We start from the raw sequence: 15,857 nt of genomic DNA, 5'->3' as shown, positions 1-15,857 counted from the left end.
TCATACTCTTGTTTGCTAGTGGCTACGATTTCAGTACTATTGAAGATCTTTGCTCCTTCTCAACTCTGTGGTAATATCTTTTCACAAAATACAACCAATAGTACGTTAATGTTAAATCTTACTTGTGAAAAGTAATACCCCTATTTTCAACAGTCCGCTTATTTGAGCAGGAAAACGCTGAACACCATCTTTATTTTGTACCTGTCAACTGTTAGTTTAGGCTGCTCGCCGGCTCCTCGTCACCGCTTCAAGATGGCGGCCGAATTTCTCGCGTCACAGCAGCCAATGCTGCGTCTACTTATAAGATGTCTATGACTACCACTGCTCGACCCGCTTGCGCATGCGCTGCGCCAGACGTCAGTCACTTCCGTTCCCAACGAGACAGCATTTTTTCCAAATTATAGGCATTTTATTATTGTTTTGAAACAAATAATATAATATAATATAATTTACACCCATCACATCAAATAATCGACAACTACAAATTAGAAATTAAAATAACTTTTATTCCACTGGTACTTGCACATGCTCAAGCCAGAAAAAAAGGTCCATCCATCCATCCATCCATTTTCTACCACTCATCCCTTTTCTGGGTGGGTGGGGTTGTTTGCACAAAAATAATACAAATATTTCGGGGGGGCGTGGTTAAGAGGGGAGGAGTATATTTACAGCTAGAATTCACCAAGTCAAGTATTCATATATATATATATATATATATATATATATATATATATATATATATATATATATATATATATATATATATATATATATATATATATATATATATGAGAAATGCTTGAATGTCAGTGTTCATTTATTTACACATATACACACACATAACACTCATCTACTCATTGTTGAGTTAAGGGTTGAATTGTCCATCCTTGTTCTATTCTCTGTCACTATGCTGAACACCCTCTCTGATGATGCATTCTGATTGGTCTCCTTGTTGTGTGCGCAGTTGTGCACTCTTTATAAGCCGTAGATGTTATTGTCACATATGGATGTACAGTAGGTGGCAGTGTTGTCCTGTTTAAGAGTGTCACAACATTGCTGTTTACGGCAGACGAACTGCTTTACGGTAGACGAAAACGTGACTGCTGTTGTTGTGTGTTGTTACCGCGCTGGGAGGACGTTAATGAAACTGCCTAACAATAAACCCACATAAGAAACCAAGAACTCGCCCTCGATCATTCTACAGTTATAACGTGATTGGGCAGGCACGCTGTTTTATTGTGGGAAAACGGACGTGAAAACAGGCTGTCGACACGTCACTCAGGTTCGCCTGAATTTCGGGAGAAAATTTGTCCCGGGAGGTTTTCGGGAGAGGCACTGAATTTCGGGAGTCTCCCGGAAAATCCGGGAGGGTTGGCAAGTATGCCCGTATCTCACCTAGCATGCAGCTATACAATTATAAAAGGATGCTGCTATATAGATATGTCACCAGAGTTGACATACTTCCCACAAAAGTCAAAACGTTTACGTTATTGCTGAAGAAAACACATTTTTTGGTCGTTCTGTGTATTTTTTTTTACATTAATTGCACCAATATTATACTTTGACAAAAAAATGCATGTTTTTTGATAGTGTATGAGCTGGAGTGTGTTTTAGAACTATATTTACACTCATTATTATTATTTTGTTGTTGTTGTTTCTTATTAAAACAATACTTTGATAAATCCTTCTAAATTTTGCAAAGGCTGAGATAGGCTCCAGCACCCCCCGCAACCCCTAAAAAAGGGACAAGCGGTAGCAAATGGATGGATGGAAGTTTGAAAAAAAAAAAAACATGCATTCTATTGTATCAACAAATCATTACATATTTTGGCATCCATTTTTATTTATTTTTTATTTTTATACACACCTTTATTTATAAAGTACAACATTTACAAACAAACATATGAACAAGGACAAATAAAAACAAGTACAAAAACAGTACAATACAGCACCAGGGGGTTGTTAATTCAATACAGTAATTATAGTAGAATGTAAAATATATAGGATTTAGCATTGGCGTTGCTAGGCCTATTTTACGGGGGCTCAAGCCCCCCTAAAATATTCTTAAGCCCCCCTAAATAATTTGGTGTTAAAAAAAATTAAAAAAATTAAAATATATATATATATATTTTTTTTACAAATACATGCCGACATATTCATTATAAAGTGGCCCGAATATGAGTTTAAATAAATAATCATATAACCTGTCATTATTCACTCAGTTTCCCCTCACTTCATAGCGTAAGGTAGAGAGCCCTTTTAGTGCGTCAGTATCCAATCCATTCCACTTGTTCATATAGAAAATGCCCACATCACTCAAAATCCAGTCCGTATTTTCTCTGCGACCTTGCTTGCGGTCCTGCAGGTGTACGACGCACATTAGCACACAGCACTGCAGAACAAGAACGTGAACAGATGCAAAATGGACATAAGAAACTTTTTCAAGAAAGTAAGTATTCATCACTGCTTGTATTAAAATGTATTAGCTCCACTTTCATACTTGCCAACCCTCCCGGATTTTCCGGGAGACTCACGAAATTCATCGCCTCTCCCGAAAACCTCCCGGGACAAATTTTCTCCTGAAAATCTCCCGAAATTCAGGCGGACCTGAGTCCAGCCTGTTTTCACGTCCGCTTTCCCACAATATAAACAGCGTGCCTGGCCAATGACGTTATAACTGTAGAATGATCGAGGGCGAGTTCTTGGATTCTTATGTGGGTTTATTGCTAGGCAGTTTCATTAACGTCCTCGCAGCGCGGCAACAACACACAACTACAGCGTCATGTTTTCGTCTACCGAAAAGCAGTTTGTCTGCCGTAAACAGCAATGTTGTGACACTCTTAAACAGGACAATACTGCCATCTACTGTACATCCATATGTGACAATAACATCTAGGGCTTTTAGAGAGTGCAGTGCACAACTGCGCACACAACAAGGAGACGAAGCAGAATGCATCATCAGAGAGGGTGTTCAGCATAGTTAGAAAAATAGTGACAGAGAATAGAACAAGGATGGACAATTCAACCCTTAACTCAACAATGAGTAGATGAGTGTTATGTGTGTGTATATGTGTAAATAAATGAACACTGAAATTAAAGTATTTCTCTTTGGCGTTGTAATAAATAAATAAATAAAAAATGGCTTATTGAAAAGCCATTTGTTTTATTTGATATATATATATATATATATATATATATATATATATATATATATATATATATATATATATATATATATATATATATATATATATATATGTCCTTACGTAACATCACCAGAATGATTGACAATTAGGAGGACCAATACTCAACATGATCCACAACATCCTCTATCCATCCATCCATTTCTACCGCTTATTCCCTTTGGGGTCGCAGGGGGAGCTGGAGCCTATCTCGTATACCTTTAAGTCTTTCATACATATATATATGTGTATATATATATATATATATATATATATATATATATATATATATATATATATATATATATATATATATATATATATATATGTATGTGTGGGAAAAAAAATCACAAGACTACTTCATCTCTACAGGCCTGTTTCATGAGGGGTTCCCTCAATCATCAGGAGATTTAGTTGAATTTAGAATTTAGATGAAGTAGTCTTGTGATTTTTTTTTCCCACACATACATATATTGCGCTCTACTACGGTATCGAGCACTATTTTTTGGATATTTTTTGGATAACCTTATTAAGACATATATATATATATATATATGTATATATATATATATATATATATATATATATATATATATATATATATATATATATATATATATATATATATATATATATATATATATATATATATATATATATATATACATGTATGAAAGACTTAATATGTATTTATATATATATATATATATATATATAAGAAAAACCCAGACACCATCTTTGTAGTCATTTTTCTCCTGCGTGGACTTCCGTCTTCCTTTACAATGAGTGAAGCTGCACAAAACCTTGTGTCTGCAATTGTAAATAATTTAGTTTTTAAGTTTTGTGTTTCTTGTAGAATCCATATAAAGTAATATACATTAGCCTATTGTTAAAATAATGAAAAAAACATCATTAAATATATGTGTTTTATTGTATTGTTACATTAATAGCTGTTGTATTGTTATAGGATGGCTTGTTAAACATTTCATAGGATTTTCAGATTGAGGAAAAACCAAGACATTTAATATAAAATGTAAAATGAATAAATACATAAAAAGAAAAAAAATGGTTAAAAGCCATCGTCCCGGAGAGCATTTAATTTCGTCCCGTGCATTTTTTTTTACCGTCCCCGGGACGACAGGACTACGTTAGTCTCAAGCCCTGGAAGTTACATTTTGTTGTTTGCATTATTTGTTTCAGCATTGAAATTTGAAGATGGTCCCTCAGCTCTTTGACAGCTTTGGCTCTTTTTCAGATGAGCAGACGGACTCTAAGTCTTTCTTATTTACAGTATATATAAACGTTTCTCATTGCTATTCAGACTTCCATATATATTTAATTTCCTTAACGACTTGCCATAATATATACATATAAATATATTATATACAAGCCAAATTATCCCGATACAGATATTACTTTAATTCAAGTAACAGACTAATATTTCCAGGGCTTGAATTTACAACCGTTTTAGCCACTTATGTGCCCAAAATGCAATCTGTGCAACTTCAAAATATTTGGGAACAAACAATTATTGTATTGTGAGTGAAAGTCGTGGCATTAGCCTCTATGTTGTGAATGAATAACATAGAGGCTAATGCCATGACTTTCATTGTGTTTCAGTGTATCTTGAAGGATCATGCAAGTCATTGTTTCCTGTTGATGCTGTAAACAAAATGTCACTGTGCAAAGCCATGTTTGTTGTTGTACCGAACACAGATTGAAAATAAACCGACTGAAATAATAATAAAAACAATGAATAATTTCTAAGTCTTTAATTGTTAGCCGTTTGTGAGGTTTTGTGCTGTGCGCTACGTTCGCTCGCATCCTGTGCATCTCCTGGGGGCTAAGCCCCCCTGTCCTTAAAAGCTAGTGACGCCCCTGGGATTTAGACTGATTATATTGGTTTATTTCGTCAGGAAAACAACGACTGCAATTGCATGCTTCCAGGCACATCCTCACACATCCTTGGTGTCCAACATGGCTGTCATAGCCAATACACTACTGCCATCTAGTGTCGTAAAACGGTAACTACCTTTAACTCTACTCTACTCCTTGATATTTTTTCCATCTTAAAGAACACTATTTAACCTGTGTATGAAAGGGGAACTGCATTCCCCTCCAAGGTTTCTCATTGTATCCCATTGAGTTGAGCATTTTCTTGCCCTGATGTGGGATCTGGGATGTGCAGCCCTTTGAGACACTTGTGATTAAGGGTTATATAAATAAACTTTGATTGATTGATTGATGATTGAAAACTCTGATAAAGTCTGTGAATGTTCTTTTATTCATCCAGGTCATGGTCATCTCAGGGCATTCAATTTATCACAACTAAACTGTTTGGTTTGTCTTAGAAGACGTTTTGTTGCTCATCTGATGAAGCGGAAAAATGTCTTCTAAAACTCTGATCAACTTTGTCTCCGAGGAATCCCCGTTGCTCTTTTTCGTCAGCTCTTTAAAGGGGAACATTATCATCAGACCTATGTAAGCGTCAATATATACCTTGATGTTGCAAAAAAAAGACCATATATTTTTTTAACCGATTTCCGAACTCTAAATGGGTGAATTTTTGCGAATTAAACGCCTTTCTAATATTCGCTCTCGGAGCGATGACGTCACAACGTGACATCACATCGGGAAGCAATCCACCATTTTCTCAAACACGAGTCAAATCAGCTCTGTTATTTTCCGTTTTTTCGACTGTTTTCCGTACCTTGGAGACATCATGCCTCGTCGGTGTGTTGTCGGAGGGTGTAACAACACGAACAGGGACGGATTCAAGTTGCACCAGTGGCCCAAAGATGCCAAAGTGGCAAGAAATTAGACGTTTGTTCCGCACACTTTACCGACGAAACCTATGCTACGACAGAGATGGCAAGAATGTGTGGATATCCTGCGACACTCAAAGCAGATGCATTTCCAACGATAAAGTCAAAGAAATCTGCCGCCAGACCCCCATTGAATCTGCCGGAGTGTGTGAGCAATTCAGGGACAAAGGACTTCGGTAGCACGGCAAGCAATGGCGGCAGTTTGTTCCCGCAGACGAGCGAGCTAAACCCCCTGGATGTCTTGGCTCACACCGTCCCTTATGCCACCGGAGATGATCAAGAGAAGAATATCGACCCTAGCTTCCTTGGCCTGCTGACATGAGGGTATGTCTACAGAATATATTAATTGATGAAAATTGGGCTGTCTGCACTCTCAAAGTGCATGTTGTTGCCAAATGTATTTCATATGCTGTAAACCTAGTTCATAGTTGTTAGTTTCCTTTAATGCCAAACAAACACATACCAATCGTTGGTTAGAAGGCGATCGCTGAATTCGTCCTCGCTTTCTCCCGTGTCGCTGGCTGTCGTGTCGTTTTCGTCGGTTTCGCTTGCATACGGTTCAAACTGATATGGCTCAATAGCTTCAGTTTCTTCTTCAATTTCGTTTTCGCTACCTGCCTCCACACTACAACCATCCGTTTCAATACATACCTAATCTGTTGAATCGCTTAAGCCGCTGAAATCCGAGTCTGAATCCGAGCTAATGTCGCTATAGCTTGCTGTTCTTTCCGCCATGTTTGTTTGTGTTGGCTTCACTATGTGACGTCACAGGAAAATGGACGGGTGTATATAACGATGGTTAAAATCAGGCACTTTGAAGCTTTTTTTAGGGATATTGCGTGATGGGTAAAATTTTGAAAAAAACTTCGAAAAATATAATAAGCCACTGGGAACCGATTTTTAATGGTTTTAACTATTCTGAAATTGTGATAATGTTCCCCTTTAAATACGAAACAAAAATGTTGACAAAAACAAAATCAATTCGTCTTGTCGATGGGTGGGACAAGTTCGGAAAATATCCAATCACAGTTTTTTAACGGCGTACTTTGAAAGAGAGGTGGGGGCTAGTAATGAACGAGAGCCAATAAGATGCTTTTTCATGTGAGATTAAGAAGTCCATCCATCCATCCATCCATCTTCTTCCGCTTATCCGAGGTCGGGTCGCGGGGGCAGCAGCCTAAGCAGGGAAGCCCAGACTTCCCTCTCCCCAGCCACTTCGTCCAGCTCTTCCTGTGGGACCCCGAGGCGTTCCCAGGCCAGCCGGGAGACATAGTCTTCCCAACGTGTCCTGGGTCTTCCCCGCGGCCTCCTACCGGTCGGACGTGCTCTAAACACCTCCCTAGGGAGGCGTTCGGGTGGCATCCTGACCAAGTGCCCGAACCACCTCATCTGGCTCCTCTCGATGTGGAGGAGCAGCGGCTTTACTTTGAGCTCCCCCCGGATGACAGAGCTTCTCACCCTATCTCTAAGGGAGAGCCCTGCCACGCGGCGGAGGAAACTCATTTGGGCCGCTTGTACCCGTGATCTTGTCCTTTCGGTCATAACCCAAAGCTCATGACCATAGGTGAGGATGGGAACGTAGATCGACCGGTAAATTGAGAGCTTTGCCTTCCGGCTCAGCTCCTTCTTCACCACAACGGATCGATACAGCGTCCGCATTACTGAAGACGCCGCACCGATCCGCCTGTCGATCTCACCATCCACTCTTCCCTCACTCGTGAACAAGACTCCGAGGTACTTGAACTCCTCCACTTGGGGCAAGATGTCCTCCCCAACCCGGAGATGGCACTCCACCCTTTTCCGGGCGAGAACCATGGACTCGGACTTGGAGGTGCTGATTCTCATCCCATTCGCTTCACTCGGCTGCGAACCGATCCAGCGAGAGCTGAAGATCCTGGCCAGATGAAGCCATCAGGACCACATCATCTGCAAAAAGCAGAGACCTAATCCTGCAGCCACCAAACCAGATCCCCTCAACGCCTTGACTGCGCCTAGAAATTCTGTCCATAAAAGTTATGAACTGAATGGGTGACAAAGGGCAGCCTTGGCGGAGTCCAACCCTCACTGGAAACGTGTCCGACTTACTGCCGGCAATGCGGACCAAGCTCTGACACTGATCATACAGGGAGCGGACTGCCACAATCAGACAGTCCGATACCCCATACTCTCTGAGCACTCCCCACAGGACTTCCCGAGGGACACGGTCGAATGCCTTCTCCAAGTCCACAAAGCACATGTAGACTGGTTGGGCAAACTCCCATGCACCCTCAAGGACCCTGCCGAGAGTATAGAGCTGGTCCACAGTTCCACGACCAGGACGAAAACCCCACTGTTTCTCCTGAATCCGAGGTTTGACTATCCGGCGTAGCCTCCTCTCCAGTACACCTGAATAGACCTTACCGGGAAGGCTGAGGAGTGTGATCCCACGATAGTTAGAGCACACCCTCCGGTTCCCCTTCTTAAAGAGAGGAACCACCACCCCGGTCTGCCAATCCAGAGGTACCGCCCCGATGTCCACGCGATGCTGCAGAGTCTTGTCAACCAAGACAGCCCCACAGCATCCAGAGCCTTAAGGAACTCCGGGCGGATCTCATCTACCCCCGGGGCTTTGCCACCGAGAAGCTTTTTAACTACCTCAGCAACCTCAGCCCCAGAAATAGGAGAGATTAAGAAGTCACTGTTAAAAACAAAATGTATGGACATAACATGTTTCACATCGTAATATCTGTCCACCTGGGAGGCAGTGAAGAGGACACATTTTATTTTTCCACCTATGATGCCATCAGCATTGATCGTGACATCGACACAATTGTAAGTTAAATCTATTATTTGCTGCTTCCGGTGATTCCCTGCCAAAAATGTATTCTTGTCGCTGCACCGCTGGAACGCGTACCGATTTCATACTTCGTCTGTCCACAACGGATTACTAATTGTAAAACAAACACTTATATTTGTCGTTATGACTTAGACTTACACTTCCTTTTATTGTCATTCAAATTTGAACTTTACAGTACAGCTAAGATTGACATTTCGTTGCATTAGCTCGTTGTAGTGCAGGATAAAAGAGCAATAAGGTGCAGATATAAATAAATAAATAGATCACTGTACAGATAAATATATTGCACTTTTGCATATGCATCCACGTTTATGGATGTACAAACCCCGTTTCCATATGAGTTGGGAAATTGTGTTCGATGTAAATATAAATGGAATACAATGATTTGCAAATCCTTTTCAACCCATATTCAATTGAATGCACTACAAAGACAAGATATTTGATGTTCAAACTCATAAACTTTATTTTTATTTTTTGCAAATAATAATTAACTTAGAATTTCATGGCTGCAACACGTGCCAAAGTAGTTGGGAAAGGGCATGTTCACCACTGTGTTACATGGCCTTTCCTTTTAACAACACTCAGTAAACGTTTGGGAACGGAGGAGACACATTTTTTAAGCTTCTCAGGTGGAATTCTTTCCCATTCTTGCTTGATGTACAGCTTAAGTTGTTCAACAGTCCGGGGGTCTCCGTTGTGGTATTTTAGGCTTCATAATGCGCCACACATTTTCAATGGGAGACAGGTCTTGACTACAGGCAGGCCAGTCTAGTACCCGCACTCTTTTACTATGAAGCCAACTCTCTCCTTTGAGTCACACATTAAGAGTGTTACTAAAACGGCCTTCTTTCATCTCCGTAATATCGCTAAAATTCGTTCTATTTTATCCACTAGCGACGCTGAGATCATTATTCATGCGTTCGTTACGTCTCGTCTCGACTACTGTAACGTATTATTTTCGGGTCTCCCTATGTCTAGCATTAAAAAATTACAGTTGGTACAAAATGCGGCTGCTAGACTTTTGACAAGAACAAGAAAGTTTGATCATATTACGCCTATACTGGCTCACCTGCACTGGCTTCCTGTGCACTTAAGATGTGACTTTAAGGTTTTACTACTTACGTATAAAATACTACACGGTCTAGCTCCGTCCTATCTTGTCGATTGTATTGTACCATATGTCCCGGCAAGAAATCTGCGTTCAAAGAACTCCGGCTTATTAGTGATTCCCAGAGCCCAAAAAAAGTCTGCGGGCTATAGAGCGTTTTCTATTCGGGCTCCAGTACTATGGAATGCCCTCCCGGTAACAATTAGAGATGCTACCTCAGTAGAAGCATTTAAGTCCCATCTTAAAACTCATTTGTATACTCTAGCCTTTAAATAGCCCCCCTGTTGGACCAGTTGATCTGCCGTTTCTTTTCTTTTCTCCTCTGCTCCCCTTTTCCTTGAGGGGGGGGGGCACAGGTCCGGTGGCCATGGATGAAGTGCTGGCTGTCCAGAGTCGGGACCCGGGGTGGACCGCTCGCCTGTGCATCGGCTGGGAACATCTCTACGCTGCTGACCCGTCTCCGCTCGGGATGGTGTCCTGCTGGCCCCACTATGGACTGGACTCTTACTATTATGTTGGATCCACTATGGACTGGACTCTCACAATATTATGTCAGACCCACTCGACATCCATTGCTTTCGGTCTCCCCTAGAGGGGGGGGGTTACCCACATATGCGGTCCTCTCCAAGGTTTCTCATAGTCATTCACATCGACGTCCCACTGGGGTGAGTTTTTCCTTGCCCGTATGTGGGCTTTGTACCGAGGATGTCGTTGTGGCTTGTGCAGCCCTTTGAGACACTTGTGATTTAGGGCTATATAAATAAAGATTGATTGATTGATTGATGTAACACGTGGCTTGGCATTGTCTTGCTGAAATAAGCAGGGGCGTCCATGGTAACGTTGCTTGGATGGCAACATATGTTGCTCCAAAACCTGTATGTACCTTTCAGCATTAATGTCGCCTTCACAGATGTGTAAGTTACCCATGCCTTGGGCACTAATACACCCCCATACCATCACACATGGTGGCTTTTCAACTTTGCGCCTATAACAATCCGGACAGTTCTTTCCTCTTTGGTCTGGAGGACACGACGTCCACAGTTTCCAAAAACAATTTGAAATGTGGACTCGTCAGACCACAGAACACTTTTCCACTTTGTATCAGTCCATCTTAGATGAGCTCAGGCCCAGCGAAGCCGACGGCGTTTCTGGGTGTTGTTGATAAACGGTTTTCGCCTTGCATAGGAGAGTTTTAACTTGCACTTACAGATGTAGCGACCAACTGTAGTTACTGACAGTGGGTTTCTGAAGTGTTCCTGAACCCATATGGTGATATCCTTTACACACTGATGTCGCTTGTTGATGCAGTACAGCCTGAGGGATCGAAGGTCACGGGCTTAGCTGCTTACGTGCAGTGATTTCTCCAGATTCTCTGAACCCTTTGATGATATTACGGACCGTAGATGGTGAAATCCCTAAATTCCTTGCAATAGCTGTTTGAGAAAGGTTTTTCTTAAACTGTTCAACAATTTGCTCACGCATTTGTTGACAAAGTGGTGACCCTCGCCCCATCCTTGTTTGTGAATGACTGAGCATTTCATGGAATCTACTTTTATACCCAATCATGGCACCCACCTGTTCCCAATTTGCCTGTTCACCTGTGGGATGTTCCAAATAAGTGTTTGATGAGCATTCCTCAACTTTATCAGTATTTATTGCCACCTTTCCCAACTTCTTTGTCACGTGTTGCTGGCATCAAATTCTAAAGTTAATGATTATTTGCGAAAAAAAAAAAAATGTTTATCAGTTTGAACATCAAATATGTTGTCTTTGTAGCATATTCAACTGAATATGGGTTGAAAAGGATTTGCAAATCATTGTATTCCGTTTATATTTACATCTAACACTATTTCCCAACTCATATGGAAACGGGGTTTGTATGTTATATTGTCTTTATACTCCAGCCAGTTAACTAATTTTTCAGCCAGTTAATCCATTTTTTGTTATTGGTATTGATGAAATGGTAAAGGATTGTTGTTGATCTTATGTTGATGTGCTAAAACATATTTTTTGTTTTGAAGCTACATACAATAATAACTGATCTTTATTCATGCACATAATAAATATTAATAAAGTGTTTGGATGTATTTATTCGAGAGAGTTACAATAATGATAATAAAGTACAGACTGTACTATTTACGTGTTAAAGTACCCTTTAAAAAGCTGAAATCAACTCCAAACAACAACTTATTGATTCAAAATAATATTTTGATATTGACACGTCTCATCTGTGCATCCCCTATAATAATTTATGCACAGATGAGATGTTTCAATATCAAAGTGTTACTTCAAAACCCTTTTTGGCAACCAAGAATTGATTGAATGAACACCTGGGCAACATTGGGTCAACAACAGTTCCTTACAAATAATACCATAGAAATGGGTAACTCTTTCCTTTTTCAGGCACAATAAAGGGTCAAAAAAATTCTAACACATATTCTTACGATAACCATGAATATAAAAAGTGTTTGTCCTACACATTGTAATCAGTTGTGGACAGACGAAGCCCCAGCATAGGCAGGAATCGATTTTTGACAGGGGCAGCCTTGGAAAAATGTAAACGTGAACACCAGGCGACCTGGAAGGTGTAGTTTCAGGCAGATCAATTTACGTATGTTGCAAGCACTACAAGTATCATCTATCTTACTATTCAGGAAAGTTTCAGATACACAGAGGACATGGGGTCGTGAGGAGATTAGATTATGCAGATGAACTCATCAGATTTTTGTGAAATAAGCAGTGGATTTACTTTGATGAGGTTCTAAGTTTGGGTGGATGTCATCACATGTGAGCAACATACCACAAACTAAACCATTAATTGGTTATTCTCCTGTGTGTGTTCTTATGTGTCTTACTGCGTGCACATTATGATAGAATCTTTTACCGCAAACTGAGCAAACAAATGGTTTTTCTCCTTTGTGCGTTCTCATGTGTTGAGTCAAACGGATCTTTTGGGAAAAGTTTCTACCGCAAACTGAACATTTAAATGGTTTTTTCCCAGTGTGTGTTCTAATGTGTAATGTCAGACTGCTCTTTTGAGAAAAGCTTCTATCACAAACTGAACAAGTAAACGGTTTTGTTCCTGTGTGCGTTCTCATGTGTAGAGTCAAACTATTATTCTGAGAAAAGCGTTTACCACAATCTGAGCAATTAAATGGTTTTTCTCCTGTGTGTGTTCTCATGTGCTGAACCAAATTGCTTTTTTGAGAAAAGTATTTGCCACAAACTGAACATATACATGTTTTTTCTCCTGTGTGTGTTTTCATGTGTTGCGTCACATTGCCTTTTTGAGAAAAGCTTTTACCGCAAACTGAACAACTAAATGGTTTTTCTCCTGTGTGCGTTCTCATGTGTTGAGTCAGATCTATCTTCCTCGTCAGGCTTTTAGCACAAACTGAGCAGCTGAAACGTTCTTTACCTCTTATATTTTTAGAGCATTCAAATTGTTTGTTGTCAGTGTGAGTCCTCATATCACCTTCACAGTCTGTATCGCTGCTCAAAGGTACTGCAACCTCGTCTTCAGTCTTAAGGAGGTTGTCTAGATGTGGTTTCTCTTCATCATCTTCAGTCTTCACAGAGACAACAGTCAGTGGCAACTTGGTGAGATCAGCCTCCTGCGGTCCTAGAAGACACTCTCCCTCCTGAGTGATCCAGAGTTCCTCTTTTTCCTTTTTAATGTGGAGTGCCTGTGGAGTCTCCTGCTTCAAAGTGGAGCTCCCTCCTGTCTGAGGGAGAAGTTCTTCTGGATGACCAATCAGCTGATGGATGACTGCAGGACACAAACAACACAAACATTACTTCTATGTACTGTATTTGTGTGCAGTGTTTCATGACAATTTATCTAGTGCCTATTTGTTTTTTCACTTATGTGTGTCATTATGTGTTCAATTATTTGTTCTTTTTAGGAAAACTTGGACCGCAAACTGAACAATGACATTTTTTTCCTGTGTGTTAAATTGCCCTTTTATGTAAAGTTTTAAGCACAAATTGAGTAGTTCAAACGTTATTTACTTGTCTTCTTTTTTGAGCATTCAGAGTGTTTGTTGTCAGTGTGAGTCCTCATATCACCTTCACAGTCTGTATCGCTGCTCAAAGGTTCTTCAACCTCGTCTTCAGCCTCACTATCTGATAGTGGAGCAAAGAGATTGTCTAGTTGTGGTTTCTCTTCATCATCTTCAATCTTCACAGAGACAACAGTCAGTGGCAACTTGGTGAGATCAGCCTCCTGCGGTCCTAGAAGATACTCTCCCTCCTGAGTGATGCAGAGTTCTTCCTCTTCCTTTTTAATGTGGGGTGGCTGTGGAGTCTCCTGCTTCAAAGTGGGGCTCCCTCCTGACTGAGTGGAACGTTCTTCTGGATGACCAATTAGCTGCTGGATGTCTGCAGGACACAAACAACACAGACACAATTTAGCTCAGACATGATCAATGATATACTTTCTTCTAAGTATTGTATGTGTGTGTAGTAGAGATGCGCGGTTTGCGGACACAACCGCGGAGTCCGCGGATTATTCGCGGGTCGGGCGGTTGAAAAAAAAAAAAAAAAAGATTTTATCCGCGGGTCGGGTCGGGCGGTTGAAATAAAAAAAAATTAGATTTTAAATAGATTCAGGCGGGTGGCAGTTAAACCAATTCGGAAATATATATACATAGTTAAATGTTGTTACCCACATACGAAAAACGAGCAGGCACCTGCAACACGCCACAACAGAAGAAGAAGAAAAAAGAGATGGCAACGCCGGCAGCAAACGTGGTACGCGACAATCTAAAAAAGGGAATACTAAAGACCAGGGGAAAAAAAGGCCAGAAAAGTTCAGCGTGGACTCGTTTTTATGAGGTTGTAAATCAGGATGATAGTAATGCTGGCTACGTGATTTGCAAGAGCTGCGACGCTGTTTATGTCTACGACAGTCACAAAACCGGGACATCTAACATGGTGCATCACATTTGTGCAAAACCCCGAACCTCCACAAACACCCTGAGCATGAGCAGTTTCGTCCGCCGTGATCCCAGAAGAGTGCCACAGGATGTTAAAACAAGATAGAACGCAGCTGCCTGCAGCAGTTTGAGTGGCGCGAGCGCGCTTGGAGGTGCGCTCAGCGCGGCTCCCAGATGATTGCGCACTGGTGTGCGTCTGGGCCGTGACAGCGTGGCACGCATTGAATGTCTCTGCTGCATTGGATCAGTCTCCTTTCTTTAACAGGCAAAAGCTTTATAACCTCACTAATGCCTTGCATCGTCTATATTAGATATATAACAACGGGTGGGTGGCGGATGCGGTTTTGATTAAATGTTAGTTCGGGTGGATGGCGGATGGTTGACGACTTTTGTGATGCGGTTGCGGATGAAATAATTGCCTATCCGCGCATCCCTAGTGTGTAGTGTTTCATGGACATTCATTTAGCGCCTTGCCAGAATGATGGATCAATGTTTCCATGACTTGGCTTAGATTCGGACAAGCAGAGCTAGAATCACAGAATGGGGTTAGCTCTCTGAATGTGTTGCAGTTATCGCTCTGTGATCGCGGAATTGCTAAAATTTATTGGTCTACATTAGCGCTTTTAATAATGATATCGCTCATACTTGGTTAATATTCAGGTCACGAGATGTGAATCGAGTATTGTTAGCGGTTTTGGTATTTTTTTTAGAGGGCTCTGTCAGGGCAACAGATGACTCCTATTTGCGGCATTGTTAGCCACCTCAGGTTTGCTGTATTGTACAAGTTCAAATGCATAAAAAAATAAAAACATGTGTTCTTGTCTTACATAGGGATTGTGAATGACAGGCAAAAGTATAAAAGAAAGCAGTTCTACTTAAAAGACCATAGCTTTCTCTGGACATTCTTTCATTGAATACAAATAATTCCAAAACACGCACCAAGACCGGTAATAACACACGCAGAACCGT

At 40.8% G+C, this 15,857-nt stretch overlaps 1 protein-coding gene across 3 annotated transcripts in view; it reads right to left on the bottom strand.

The window, feature by feature from the left end:
- The window catches only part of LOC133619264 (uncharacterized), a 49,728-nt gene that overhangs the window by 17,388 nt on the left and 16,483 nt on the right, over nucleotides 1-15,857 (bottom strand). Inside the window, exons 2-3 of one of the 3 annotated variants that reach the window (XM_061980211.1) lie at nucleotides 14,020-14,331; nucleotides 12,351-13,720 (exon numbers count right to left, since the gene is read on the bottom strand). The exons of 1 other annotated variant lie outside the window; for it this stretch is intronic. In XM_061980211.1, coding sequence (XP_061836195.1) covers nucleotides 12,774-13,720; nucleotides 14,020-14,331 — 1,259 coding nt within the window. In that variant the 3' untranslated portion in view covers nucleotides 12,351-12,773. Of the gene's footprint in view, nucleotides 1-12,350; nucleotides 13,721-14,019; nucleotides 14,332-15,857 lie in introns of those variants that run through there. One more of the 3 variants, XM_061980207.1, reaches the window with a different exon arrangement.

This window comes from Nerophis lumbriciformis, linkage group LG20 (genome assembly GCF_033978685.3).
Source record: "Nerophis lumbriciformis linkage group LG20, RoL_Nlum_v2.1, whole genome shotgun sequence".
Taxonomy (NCBI): Eukaryota; Metazoa; Chordata; class Actinopteri; order Syngnathiformes; family Syngnathidae; genus Nerophis; species Nerophis lumbriciformis.
The sequence above is the reverse complement of the archived record's forward strand: the minus strand, read 5'-3'. Positions and strand labels throughout refer to the sequence as shown.